The sequence below is a fragment of the Lissotriton helveticus genome, chromosome 2_1, assembly GCF_964261635.1.
Source record: "Lissotriton helveticus chromosome 2_1, aLisHel1.1, whole genome shotgun sequence".
Taxonomy (NCBI): Eukaryota; Metazoa; Chordata; class Amphibia; order Caudata; family Salamandridae; genus Lissotriton; species Lissotriton helveticus.
The window spans coordinates 1,544,874,255-1,544,888,618 of NC_136059.1; the positions used below are offsets into that span (position 1 = coordinate 1,544,874,255).

Consider the following 14,364-nt stretch of genomic DNA (forward strand, 5'->3'; position numbering starts at 1 on the left):
CACTCTCAAGCAGATTTGGCCCTTTCTTCTTGAAACCTCGTCTCCCCCTACTACGGCTTGGAGCTCTCTAGAATTGGCTCAACTTCACCCCTTTACCTTTCTCATTGCCTCCAATCTCACACAACCACCTCCTAAGCTACTTTCTCCTATTTTTAAACACTCCAAAGCTTTAACACTTGCCCTTTTTCGTTCATTCTCTGCACCATCTACTCTTCATATGAATACCCCACTTTGGTATAATAAGTCTCTTAAATTACGCAATCGCGCGCTCTTTTGGAAGGAATGGATTGATAAAGGAATTCTCACTTACCAACATCTTCTTTCTGACAATTCCTTATTAACCTTTCCAGCACTTCGCGATACTTTTGGTATCTCTAACAAATTCTGTACTCGCTTTCATGAACTTCTGCCCAAACTATCCACTATTATCTTACACAATATCCCTTCGTCCTCTTCACCTCCCCTCCTTGCCTCTCCACCTAACTTTCAGGTTCCTCTTAAGGCCTCTGCTATTTATAAATTACTTTCTCCCTCACTTACTAACAGGCCTAAAACTAATCTTGAACTTATCTGGGAATCGGACCTCAATCAAACTTTTCCCTCACTTACTTGGGATTCTATTTGGTCCAAACTTCACTCCACCTCTCGTTCCGCTAGTACCACACAAACCCTTTATTTTTTCTACAATAGAATATTCTATACTCCCTGTGATTTGTTTAAATTTAAATTGTTAGATACCAAGAAATGTTGGTCCTGTTCATGCACTCCTGGTGACTTTGTTCACATGTTTTTCCTCTGTCCCAAGGTCCAACGCATGTGGTCCCATATTTGGGCTACACTTAATAAGATTTTATCTACTAATGTTCCCTTTTTTATTTCTTATGTATTCCTGGGTGGTTTGGCCCCAGTTTGGGATGTCCCACTCCATACTCGTAAGTTTATTTATCTTTGTATTGCTATGGCGTTTTCAAATTATAACAACTAATTGGAAAGACACTACAAACGTGGTTTATAATGCTTGGTGGAATTTGCTCTGCCATCATCATAGACTAGATCGTGCATGTGCTTCTTCTATTCCTTTTTTTTTTTTTTTTTTTGTAAACCTTTATTGGCATAGACAGGATATACAAATCTGGGCCTACAACCAAACTGGCCGGCCACAACACGTGAGAGCAGTCAAGAAGTCCAGAATGGAATTACAGAATCAATCATAGAGGAACGGAAACAATACAATCTTAAAAAGGGGGGGGAGGAGAGAAGATCCAAACGGCCAACAAACAGGAGCAATGAAGGTTATTTTTTATAATAGGGCAAAAAGGAGCATGACTGGCAGGGCGACAATATAGAAGAATCCGGATTCCCAAATCAAACTATTGGTAACAGAAGGGCTAAAGGGCAGTTATGCAGGAATGTCAACACGGTATATATCAGAATTAAAAAACAGGGCCGTGAACACAAGTCAATATACAAGTAAGAACGACTTTGTATCCCCACTACCCAGTAGCACATCGGAAACAGAACAGAGGGGGCCGGAATAGTGACAACACCCAGACTAACCCGTCATACTAACCTTGGGAGAGAAAGGAAAAAAGGGGGGAGGGAGGGGGGGGGGAAGGAAAAAAAAGGGAGGGAGAGGAAAACACAGACTGAAAGAAAAGAATGCCGCGCCTAAACAAGCGTCCCGTAGCAAAGAACACATAAAAGAGCGATAATATCAACAACGAGGAGGGCATGGGAGTCGCAATGGAAAGCAGCAGAACTACAAAAAGAAGAACAGCGACATTACAGACCCCGCCCCAAACATTCACGGAAGGCAAGGACAGACGCGGCACTCCAATAAAAGAGATACAAAAGGGCCATAGAACTGAGGAAAATAAAACAGCAATTAAGACCCAACCCACCCATCCCACCCAGCACCCCTGCAGAAGGCTATGGCCTACCCTCCAAACAGCGCGCCTGTCGCCCTAAACCAGAACCCGAAATGTAGTAAAGACAAGAGAAAAGAAGAATATAGAGACAAAAAGGAACATAAAGACAAAAAAAAAATAAACGGGAGGGAGGAGCAAAAGAGCAGAAACAAATACGGTCGGCCACCGCCCTCCACCCAACCATACGAATCATATTATAGTTGAACCAGAACGACACAATCTCGAGCGCCGAAAAACGTACAGGGGGGTCTCCCACAGCACTAGAAATACGAGCAACTGCGCCACAGATCTGTACGTCAATAAACCACCGGGAGCCGTGCATCTCACCCCATCCCTTTTCTAACCACAGTTACCACCCACCACAGGACAGTGTGAAATAAGCAACACGATGCGAAGCAAGCATACAATTGAAAGAGAGTACGAGCAGAACGTAGGCCAGGGAAGGCAATCAATAAGAAAGTGGGCAAAATTTCAAATAAGCAGTTCAAATGTCTCAGCAATAACAACAAGGGCAACAATAGACAGGAGTTCAGTCTTGCCATCAGGAAAAGCGGGGGATTCCCTGCAAAATAGAAACACGACCTCATCAAGGCAAAAACAGGCAGCGGTCCACCATTGTTCTCAGGCACCCGGGGAGGATCGGACCCCCGCACGACTTCCAAGTCCCCAAACATCGAAGAGCAGGAGGTTCCAAATCCACCGGCCAGCAAATCCGTCGATGGATAGCGACAGTAACTCTCGTACCGACCGGGGGAGGCGAGGCGGTGGCATCACTGAGACAAGAGGGGACCATGAAGGAGCGTTCACCCAAGATGGCGGTAGAACGAATCGAGTCTCCCGGAACATCGGGGGCCAGGGCCGCGCGTAAGGATCGTAAGGCATCAAGAACGTCTCCAATCGTAGGGTCACGCACACACGGCCAGGCCCCCGCGCCGTCCAGCAACTCAAGCCCGTTATCACAAGGAGACCCACAGCACAGGTCGTCGGTAGCCATTTTGTGAATGCAGCCTCCTCACCACTCTCCGCGATGCTCAAAACAGTTCACAAATGCGGGCCTTTACAGATTTCCGGGGGGCCCAGCAATGGCAGCCTCGGTGAAAAAAGGAGATTCGCCCAAGGCGAGGGGCCGTCTGCAATATCGCTGGCGCTCCACTCGAACAGAGTCCGAGGACGAGGGTCCAGGGTCGATGGACGGAGCAGCGGCGGGGGGACCCCTTCACACGATCAGTCCACGGAGCACCGTGCTCCGCACCAGCCTCACGGCCGTCAAGGCGGGCCCGGATCAGGTTCACCGGGATGTTCCCACAACGGCTCTCACCAGTGGCGCAGTCTCTCGGCCGGGGCCGACGGTCACCACAGCGCCAGGTCGGATCCGATAGGCGAGGCCCCGGTCTCAACACCACGAAGGCCCAGGTCCCTGATTGCTATTTCTTCGAAACCGTGTCGTCTCTGGGCAGGATATACAACAGGATATGCGAGTCAGGCCAGAGGGCTGACGGAGCCGATCTAGAAGGCGACCATTACGCTCGCGAGCTTGTTCTATTCCATTGTTGAAAAAACGTGATTTACTCTGGTCCCCTTTAACAGATTTTATATCTAAAAGTGCCTCTTGATCATATGTTATTGTTATATTTATTATTACTGTTATTATTATTACTGTGAACTTCTCCATATTTCATATCTCTTTACTTCTCTTATCATAACTTTTTGTATTGCTGTTCCCCTTCTATTCCCACCCTTTTCTCTTTCTTCCCTCTTTCTCTCTCTCTTTCCTCCCCACAAAATGAAAAGTCATAAAAGCATTTTTTCCTTTGTATAGCGCTTTCCCCTTTTTGGGGGTCTTTCTTGTTTCTAGGCACATCATTCTCCACAATTATTTTATTCCTACTGCTCTTAATTTGTGCTATTGTACTGATGTTTTACATTGTTGCTTCAACTTAATAAAGCTTTTCAAACTTAAAAAAAAAAAAAAAAATGGAAGAAATAAACTGGACAGTCTTCTCATCATTGATGTGTACTAGAACAGTTTCACTGATGATTCTTCTTTACAGGTTTAATGGCTATCTGGCATATTTTCTCTTAAATCATCCCTCTTTATCTTTTTTCCCTCCCTATTTCTTCTCTCTTACGCTTTTTCAACACATTTTTTATGGAGTTTGGGTTATGCTGCTTTTGGTGCAATGAAAACTTAACGGGCAGAAAGAATCCCTCAGCATCATACGGTTACAGACCCAAAGAATATGAACAAAGTTAATAAGCCAGGAGCATGATAGCATAACAGACTAGAGAAAACAATGCAAAAAATAAAATGGTTGGACAGCATAAGCAATTCAGAGGTTATTTTAGAAGGTTCTGAGCGTTATGCTTATCCTCATGGCAAAAATAATGGGACTAAGCTGTACAAAGAAAAATATTTTTCTTTCACTCATTAAAACCTTAATGAAGAGCGTAAATTGTGGCTTCCATCTCAAACTGGTCTTTTAGTACTTATATCTGTAATAACATTTCTGCATAATGTGGCTAATCATACTATTCGAATCCAAATTAAATGAGAAATTCTGACCTAAATTATCCTGTCATTTTGTGGCGGCTGGGGAGGAAATAATTTGGTAACATAGCCATTCCGGACTACTGGTCGCAAGACAATATAACCACTCTAAAGAAAGATTTGGATTGTGCATGTTATCATCCTAGATCTTTACTCAAAGCTGAAAACAAAGCATACTGCAAACTCCAGGCTAATCAAAGTACTACACAATCATCGTTTCCAATGATCAACACACACTGCTACCTGTACTGTATACTACAGCTTACACAAACCTTTTGTATGTGGGAAGAGAAAAAAAGACGTTCCTCTGACTATTGCTTTTATTTAATGCAGTGAAAGTTTTCAGCCGTGTGTGTTGATCCTTTTTGCTACAGATTCTAGAGAAGATGGGCTTCCTGCAAAAACTAAAATCAAGCTATTGTTGCCTTGAAGAAACACCAAATAGGATCTATTTGTACGAACAATAAAATATCTGGCAGGTGTAGAATTGAAGGAGGTACAAAGGAGGGTGAAATTAAAGCGCTTTGGTGCATTTACAAGCATATATGTTTTTTTTTCATAACTAGAGGCTTTAGTGCTTGGTGATCTTACACCAGTCAGTCCCTTGAACGCAACATTACATTTCCCCCACTTACGTTCTAAAAACTCCAATTTGGCATCTTCAGTAGCAATGCACAGTGCATTCAAACCATCTGTGGGTATTGTGCAGTGTTTGGCTCTGCTGGCAGCAAGTGAATTAAGAATGCTGCTCTTCCCAGCTCCATCCAGGCCAAGCACTAAAACATATTTGCTCTCAGGGGCTTTCTCCTACAAAAGAAACACACAATAACATCAATCATACAATTCAGATGAAAGGTTTGATTGAAACAAAACTAGTAATTATTGCTTTTGAGTGCTCAACTGCAGACAAGCGAGATGAAAATAAGTTACTTACCTATAACTGTCGTTTTTTCAGTATTGATATCTTTCATAGATTCACATGCTTGAATCAATCCCTGCAGACAAAGTGGGAGTCCCACGGCACCATATCCAAGCAATCATAATAGTAGCATAGGGTACAATGGCATTAGGCAATGAATTTAATAGCCTATCTATGACCTGGTTTAAAAAAAGACCTAACTTAGTCTGCAACCAATCAGGCGACGGCATCCTCCAGAACCTTACCCACAGAGGCTAGTTCCCTCAGATTTTTAAGCACAAGTGGACATAAATATAATTCCAATTAGTAAAGGGAAGCTTCTAGGGGAGGAGGGTGGGTCGCATGTGAATCTACGAAAGATACCAACACTGGAGAACCACAGTTACAGGTAAATAACTTATCTTCTCCAGTATTGGATCTTACATAGATTCACACGCTTGAATCAGAATTAGCAGTAAACATAAATACATATTTAGCATACCATAATAATGCAAATGCACAAGTTACTACTTGTGTAACAATATAACTGTAAGAGACATAAGTTAGTGATAGATTTCTTACCTTAGAATATCCCCAGGCGTCAGAATGGTTCCGGTAAAGTTTTTCTTCAGCAGTACCCCTGCGTGTCGGTAGGTGGCGTTGTGCGGCTCCGGGTCCATTGATGGCGTCGTAGGCGCCGAGATGATATCACAGAGACTACTTAGGTGCCACCCATGCGCGCTGACGTCAGTACTGTACACGACTTTCCGCACCAGGAACGTAGAGCCATGCAAGAAACTGACCACTGGTGCCATGAAACTAGAGGCCTGAAAGGGATGACCTTAACCCTGGAAATCAGTTCGCAGAACGGGGAGTATGGGTGGGGCAGTAAAGAATCTATCACTAACTAATGTATCTTACAGATATATTGTTACACAAGTAGTAACTTGTGCATCTGAAAGAGACACGTGAGTGATGGATACCATACCTTAGAATAGAAACGCCAGCAATACCAACCCCGACGGTGGGTCTGCGAGCAAGATTTCACCAGAAAGTCACGGAAAACAAAACGGCCAAAGAAGCTGTCTCTCCGGACTAGACTGTCAAGGCAATAATGTTTGGTAAACGTGTGCAGCGAGGCCCACGTAGCTGCCTGACAAATGTCTTGCAAGGAACGCCACGTTCCAAGGCAGTAGTGGCTGCTGTTGCCCCGGTAGAATGGGCACGCAGCCCCACCGGAGGCTCCTTCTTAGCCAACGAGTAACAAGCTTTGATGCACAGAACGACCCACCGAGAGATGGTTTGTTTGTGCATGGCGAGACCTTTTTTGGCGCCCACATAGCCAACAAAGAGTTGGTCATCCTCCCCGAACTGTTGTGGGCGCTTCAGATAGAACAAGAGCGCACGTTTTGGGTCCCGACGGTGGAGCCTCTCTTCCTCTTTTGAAGGATGCAGAGGCGGAAAGAAGGTGTGCAAAGTGATGGTCTGCACGATGTGGAATTTGTGACAACCTTTGGCAAGAAAGAAGAACGAGTCCTTGAAACCACCTTGACCGGATGAACAGAAAGAAAAGGAGATTTTGAAGAAAGAGCCTGGAGCTCACTCACTCACTGTTCTGGCAGAGGTCATACCTACCAAGAAAGCCGTCTTTAGAGTGAGAAGACGTAAGGGACAGTTATGAAGGGGCTCAAAGGGAGCGCATATCAGATAGGTCAAAACAAGATTTAAGTCCAATTGAGGCATTATGAAAGATACGAGAGGAAACATGTGTGTAATGCCTTTGAGGAAACCATTAACAACTGGAGACTTAAAAAGAGAAGGCTGACCTGTAAGCTGTAGAAAGGCAGGGATGGTTGAAAAATAACCTTTGATAGTGCCCAGAGCAGAGCCCTGCTGGGCTATAGAGAGAAGGAACAGAAGGACCTCAGAATGAAGGGCAGAAAGGGGAGCTACAGCCTTTGCTGTGCACCATGCCACAAATTTGTTCCACCTGCAGGTGTATACCGATTTAGTGGAGGGACGCCTGGTTGCCAGAATGTCATCACAGACTTCAGGAGGAAGTCGAAAGCTGTCAACTGTCTCCACTCAATCTCCACGCATGGAAGTGGAGGCTGGACAGGTTCGGGAGGCGGACCATCTCCTGCTGCTGCGTCAGAAGATCCTCCCGAAGAGGCAGTCGGATCGGGGGATCGATCGCCATGCTGAGTAGCTCGGGATATCAGTATCTTTGTGCCCAATTCGGAGCCAAAAGGATGACTTGGGCCTGGTCGCGCCGTATCTTCTTCAGGACAGACCGCAGCTCCAGTCGCGATGAAAAGCGTCGCCGACCGAGTGTCGCCTTGGGAATTCCAACGCGCAGAACCGATGAGCACGCGCGTTCTCTTCGGTGCGCATATAGATCTAACCAAGGCTCTCCCCATTACAGAAAGAGACCTTGCGCCACGTCCAAGTTCAGACGGCCATTCGTGATCCATCATGCACAGGCGGCTGAGTTTGTCCGCCCTGGCCTTCAGAGATCCTGCCAGGTGTTGAACCACCAAGGTAATGCCTTGATGTTCCAGCTATGTCCAGAGGCGCATAGCCTCCTGACATAAGGTTCACGACCCCACCCGGGTCAGTTTGTTGCAGTACTACATGGCGGTGGTGTTGTCGGTGAACACCTGCACTATACTTGCCCGGACAGAGGGAAGGAATGCTTTTAGTGCATGTCGGATCGCCCAAAGCTCCAAAAGGTTGATATGGAGACTGGACTCCGCCAGAGGACCAGAGAGTCCGCGGTGTTCAGCCCACACTGGATGGCAAACTTTGCTGTATCTTTCCCCCCAGCAACGGCTTGGGAAAGCACTGCCCGAACCTCCTCCGGAAACTGAGGCAGCATCTGCACAACCGTGTCCCACACAGAGTGAGAGTAGCGGCCCAAAAGGCATGCAGTGTTCACCGACCGCAGACCCAAGCTGGCAGAGGAAAACAGTTTCTCCCCAAACTGTTCCAGCTTCCAGGTGGTAGGGAATGCGCTTTGGGAAGTTGAGACTTGGATGACCAGGCTCTCCGGAGTTGGGTGGGTAGTTAAAAAGGGCAGGGTCCCCCGGTGCCGAGCGATGACGCCTGGCCACGTTCTTATCCACAGGAACCCCCGTGGCTAGTCTAGACCAGGTACCCATCAACACATCAGTTGAACGGTAGCAGAGGCTCCATACAGCTTGCTGCCGGCTGAAGGACTTCAGTGAGGAGGTTCGGTTTGAGAGTTACTGGAGGCAGATCAAGGTCAAGGACCTCAGCGGCTCTACGGAGCCCTACAGTGTATGTGGCGCCCTCCTCCATGGCCACAGCAGGAGGAGAAAGAAAACCAGGTTCAGAGGAGAGGTCGAGGCCACCTGCATCCTCCAACTCTTCTGCCCACTCCTGTTCCGACTCGCACTGCTGTGCAAGAGGGTCCTCAGACCACTCCAAGGTGACCCTCTCTTACACTGCCCGTGGCACAGGCTGCGGCGGCAGGGGAGGTACAGGGGAATATGAATGGTTTACGAGCACCGGGAACGGCGCCGATCCGGCTCCATGTCCCAAATAGGGTCCCAACCTGGAGCAAAATTGTCTAGAAACCCGGGCAAGGACGGAGGTGGAACGAAGGGAACCCATTGCAGGGCCGTAAACGGAGCCGCGGGAGGCGCTAGGCCGTAGCCGCCGGCGGAGGACCTTGCGGCGCCGGCGCCAGGGCCGGAGCCGCCATCAGAAGAACTTGCGGCGCCGGAGCCGACGGCGGTACCGGTAGCGGAGCCGGCAGCAACGACGGACCCTCAGCAGGGACCGCAGGGCTCAAAGGCGCACCGGAAGGGAGCCCAAGGCCTGAAAAAACAGTCCATGGCAGCAAGAAAATCTTACACCTGGGTCGGAGTCGCCAACGGACCCGGATAAGGTGGGTAGGCCGCAGGACTCACAGGCTCCAACGGAGCCATGGGGGATGTACCCCAGGCCCCCTCGTTCGAGTCTGGAGACCGATGGGGGGGACGTCGGAGAGTGTAAATGCTTCAACTTCTTCTTATGACGTCTCTTACCCGATTCCGAGTGTGAAGACTTCGACCCTGAGGAGCGATGATGATGGGTCTGCAGTCAGTTCCTCGATCGACCCCTGGACCTCGAAACGGTGCGGAGACTACTGCCAGGCCTCCAACAGCTTACGTGACCCATCCCGCAAAGACTTCGGAGCCATGGCTAGACAGTCGGACCATGACCGGGAGTCATGATCACGCTCCAGACAGTAGAGACAAATGCCATGGGGGTAGGCCACCAACATTGTACAGCGACAGGATTTAAACCCAGGCATCCCTATGTGGCCCCAGAAAACAAAGACTCAAAAGAGAAGTAGAGACAAAAGTCTCAAAAAAGTTAGTCAAAAAGACACTAGGGTACGAGCTCTAACCGGATCTGCGCTTGCTGGCGCGGAAAAAGAAAGAACTGACGTCAGCGCGCATGGGTGGTGCCTAAGTAGCCTCTGTGACGTCATCTTAGCGCCTAAGACGACAGTGACTGGCGCGAAGCCGCACGACGTCACCTACGGACGCGCAGAGGTACAGCTGACGAAAAACTTTCCGGATCCAGTCTGACGCCTGGGAATATTCTAAGGTAAGGAATCTATCACTAACTTGTCTCTTTCAGATATAGTTAATAATTGTTACAAACATAATGAAAGCAATAAACATAATAAGAGCGGATGGTGGGAAAAGAAATTCATAAAAAGGAAAGAGGCTCACCTTAGTGAAATAGGTAGTGCAACACAGCCTGTCTCACCCTCGTATCAACTTTGTCTGCAGCATCCAGGCAATAATGCTGATTCAGAACACCAGCAAATAAAGCTGTGGACATAGAAACAGCTCTTGCTGAAAGAACCTGGACTCTAGTTATTAAGGGATGTCCTGCAGAGTTATGGCAAAATGGAATGGCTGTTGCAATTCATCTTGCAATGAAAGATTTAGAGACTGGAAGTCCTTTATTCAAATTGCCATGGACGATGAACAATTGATCAAATTTACAGAACTGTTTTGTTCTGTATAAATGTAACTTAATGTACCTTTAAACATACTAATCACTAACTAATATCTCTTACAGATATATCGTTACACAAGTAGTAACTTGTGTATCTGAAAGAGACACGTTAGTGATAGATTCCTTACCTTAGAATAGATACCAACCCCAGTGGTGAGTCTGCGAACGAAATTACACCAGAAATTCACGGAGCACGGAACGGCCAAAGAAGCCGTCTCTCCGGACCTGACTGTCAAGGCAATAGTGCTTGGTAAACGTGTGCAGGGAGGCCCACGTAGCTGTCTGACAAAGGTCCTGCAAGGGAACGCCACGTCCCCAGGCAGTAGTGACTGCAGGCGCCCTGGTTAAATGGGTACCCATCCCCATAGCAGGCTCATTCTTGGCCAAGGAGTTACATGCTTTGATGCACAGAACGACCCACCGGGAGAAGGTCCGTTCGTGCACAGCCAGACCTTTTTTGGCACCCACGTAGCCAACAAAGAGCTGACCATCCACCTGGAACTGCTGTGTACGCTGCAGATAGAATGCGAGCCCACGTTTTGGGTCCAGGCGGTGGAGCCTCTCCTCTTCCCTTGAAGGATGTGGAGGCGGAAAGAAGGTGGGCAAAGTGATGGTCTGCCCGATGTGGAAGGGCGTGACAAACTTGGGCAGAAAAGGAGGATGGGTCCTTAAAACCACCTTGTCTGGATGAACAGAAAGGAAAGGAGGTTTGGAAGAAAGGGCCTGGAGCGCACTCACTCTTCTGGCAGAGGTGATAGCAACAAGGAAAGCCGTCTTTAGAGTGAGAAGACGTAAGGGACAGTTATGAAGGGGCTCAAAGGGACCGCACATCAGAAAAGTCAAGACCAGATTTAAGTCCCACTGAGGGGCACAAGTGGAAACGTATGCGTAATGCCTTTAATGAAACGGTTAGCAGCAGGGGACTTAAAAAGAGAAGGCTGATCTGGAAGCCGTTGAAAGGCGGAGATGGCCGTAAGATAACCTTTGATAGTGCCCAGAGCAGAGTCCTGATGGGCCAAAGATAGAAGGAACAGAAGAACCTCAAAAAAGGGGATCCACAGTCTTTGCGACACTTGACCCTGGTTAAGCTGGTGGCTCCCCACGCCGCACAGCTCCACCTGTCTGCGCCCGTCTACCGCTCCTGCTGCTGCCCAGTGCAGCGAGTGTTCGAGCCCCCCCTGGGCTGCTGTTTCTTTGCTGTTAGCTGCTGACTGTGGTATAGGATCTATCCTGTATTGTATTTTCTGCACTTTTGGGTACTTGTGTACTTCTCTGCCCCCTGCTCCGCTCTCAACGTCCTTTCCCCCACCGCTGCCACCCCTGCGGCCCGCCTGCTCACTATTCGTTCCTTCGCCGGTTCCTACTGCTGCTGTCCCCTGCGGCCCCGCCCTCTCCCATTTCCTGGTCTCCCACCCTCCTCCCAGCTGCTCCTCCCTCCCACCTCCCTACTGCCGGCGCGCCAGAGACAAGCCCGCCTGCGCCCGTCCACGCCTGGACCGTGACCAGCACCAGAACCCCTGGACCCCGCGAACGCCACACCACCAGACTTCGATACGACGGCAGCAACCTCCTCACACTCAACGCTGGCCGAGACCACACCTGCTTCCAGGCCGCCCCGAAACGGACCCACGGAGCTTTCACCTGCAGCTTCACCTGCAACAGAGCCACCACACCTCCCAGGACCGGACCCAACCACCTTCGATGCATACTCCCCAACACCCGCTCTGCACGCAAACATGTCGTCAAGCTCTGGGACCTGCTCGACACCTCCGCCCCAGACGTTGCCTTTGTGAGAAGTTGGCCTGATATATAGTGCTCACTATTCTAGTGATCACTTTCTATCATACCAAACAACCCTTATTGATGATTGGTTGTAAGTCAACCTTATTAGACCAGCTATCCTAGTAGCGTGGACAAGAGCAGTCTTTAGGCTAAACTCTAGAGGGCGTGTTAAGCCAGCTGTTTTACCATCACATATACCCCTTGAACACCAAGTGAAAGGACACCACACAAGTTGTTATAAAAATATAGGATATTTATTAATAACAGTTCTACCCTGAACTCTTTATGAGTCAGGGAGCTAAGCACAATACAAAACTCTTCTGAAAATACTTCAAGTTGCACAATTTACACAAATGCCCGAGGGGCACGAAAAACCATATACACAAAAAGTGGAATGCGAAATACTAGCAGGTAAGTAACAATATCCAGAGGCTTCAGGATCGCTAGGACTACACTACTGAACCCTAAGGTTAGGAGCAGGAGGCCTAGGGAGATCGGGTGCAGAGTGTGCACTCTCACGCGGGATGCGGGAAGAAGTCTATGGATGCTAGTGTTTCAAAAGTTACTGTTTCCGGACGAATCCGACTAGATAGACTGAAAACGAAAAAGGATCTGGACACTAGGAGAGTGAACCTGTGCTGGAGCACCGAAATGCTCGAGTTACTTAGCCCAGGGGCTGCGGCTGCATAGGGTTCAAATGACGTCGGGAATCCTCGTGGAAGTCTACGGAGCCTTAAAGAAGAAGTTGCTGGCAGGCTACCAGTGAAGAAGTTCGGTGTGATCCAAGGCTGGATCAGTGAAGGAGACGACCTGAAAGCAGAGGGGACTTAGTTCTTAATCACTAGCCAGTGATTATGTGGGCACCAGGATGGCACCGGATGAAGTCACCTCGACCAGGTGAGTGGGCGACGCTGGACTCTGCAGTCACACGGGCCAGGAGGCGTTGTCGGCGTCCAGGCTGGAGGTGCGAGCTGTCCCACGAGGCTGTCGGCTGTCGGCGATGCTGGACTCAGGATTTGAGCAACAAACCTTGGCAAAGGCAAGCCCACGCGGTGGAGTCAAGATGGCGTCTGGAGTGGACCAGGAGGGTCCAGGGCACTTCTTGTTGGACAAGAAGAACAAGTTACTTACCTTCGGTAACGCTTTTTCTGGTAGATACAATATCTGCCTGTGGATTTCTCACCTTGTGAATATCCCCTTGCGTCAGCAACGTTCGGAAATTTTCTTCGTAGCACGCCGACGTGGACGACGTCACAGGAGTACGACCTCGCGCGTGACTCCGCCTGACGTCACCGACCCCTTATCAGGCCCACGCCGGCGTGATGACGTCAGTTCCGCCCTTTTTTCCATGCCTTCGAGGCACACGGACGGACCAACGATAGCAAATATGCAAATATACAATATACCCAGTACACATAAATCAAAATCAATACAATAGCATAAACCATATATACAGAAAGACCAGGTATAGCAGAGTGGACAACGGGGAGGCGGGTGGGCATGTGAGGAATCCACAGGCAGATATTGTATCTACCAGAAAAAGCGTTACTGAAGGTAAGTGACTTGTTCTTCTGATAGATACATCTGCCGTGTGGATTCCTCATCTTGTGAATAGAGTCCCACAGCAGTCCCCACTCCCGGAGGAGGGTGTCCACTCTGCTACACCAGGAAATCTTGGAGAACAGAGCGCGCGAAGTGGCCGTCCCTCCTCACCTCGGTATCCAAGCAGTAGTGCTTCGCGAAAGTGTGGAGGGAGGCCCAAGTCGCGGCTCTGCAAATGTCCTCAACAGGTACACCTCTAGACAAAGCAGATGTTGCAGACTTTGCTCTAGTTGAATGTGCTCTAATACCCTCAGGAGGTTCCTTACCCGCAAGGTAAGAGTAGATCTTGATGCACAGGATTATCCACCTGGAAAGTGTGCGCTTGTGCACCGCTCTGCCCTTCCGACAGCCAGCAAAACCAACAAACAGCTGGTCGTCCACTCGGAAAGTCTTTAGTCCTGTCCAGATAGAAAGACACCGCCCTCTTAGGGTCCAGACGATGCAGTCTCTCTTCCTCCTTAGAAGGGTGAGGGGGGGGATAGAAGGTAGGAAGGGTAATGGACTGTCCAAGATGGAAGGGAGTAACCACCTTAGGCAGAAAAGCAGCCCTGGTCCTGAGAACCATC

At 48.7% G+C, this 14,364-nt stretch overlaps 1 protein-coding gene across 1 annotated transcript in view; it reads right to left on the reverse strand.

The window, feature by feature from the left end:
• Positions 1-14,364, reverse strand: part of LOC144818774 (uncharacterized) — a 476,510-nt gene that overhangs the window by 192,770 nt on the left and 269,376 nt on the right. The window contains exon 2 of the mRNA XM_078676513.1: positions 5,112-5,283. Within this exon, the coding sequence (XP_078532639.1) occupies positions 5,112-5,283 (172 nt within the window). The remainder of the gene's footprint in view (positions 1-5,111; positions 5,284-14,364) is intronic.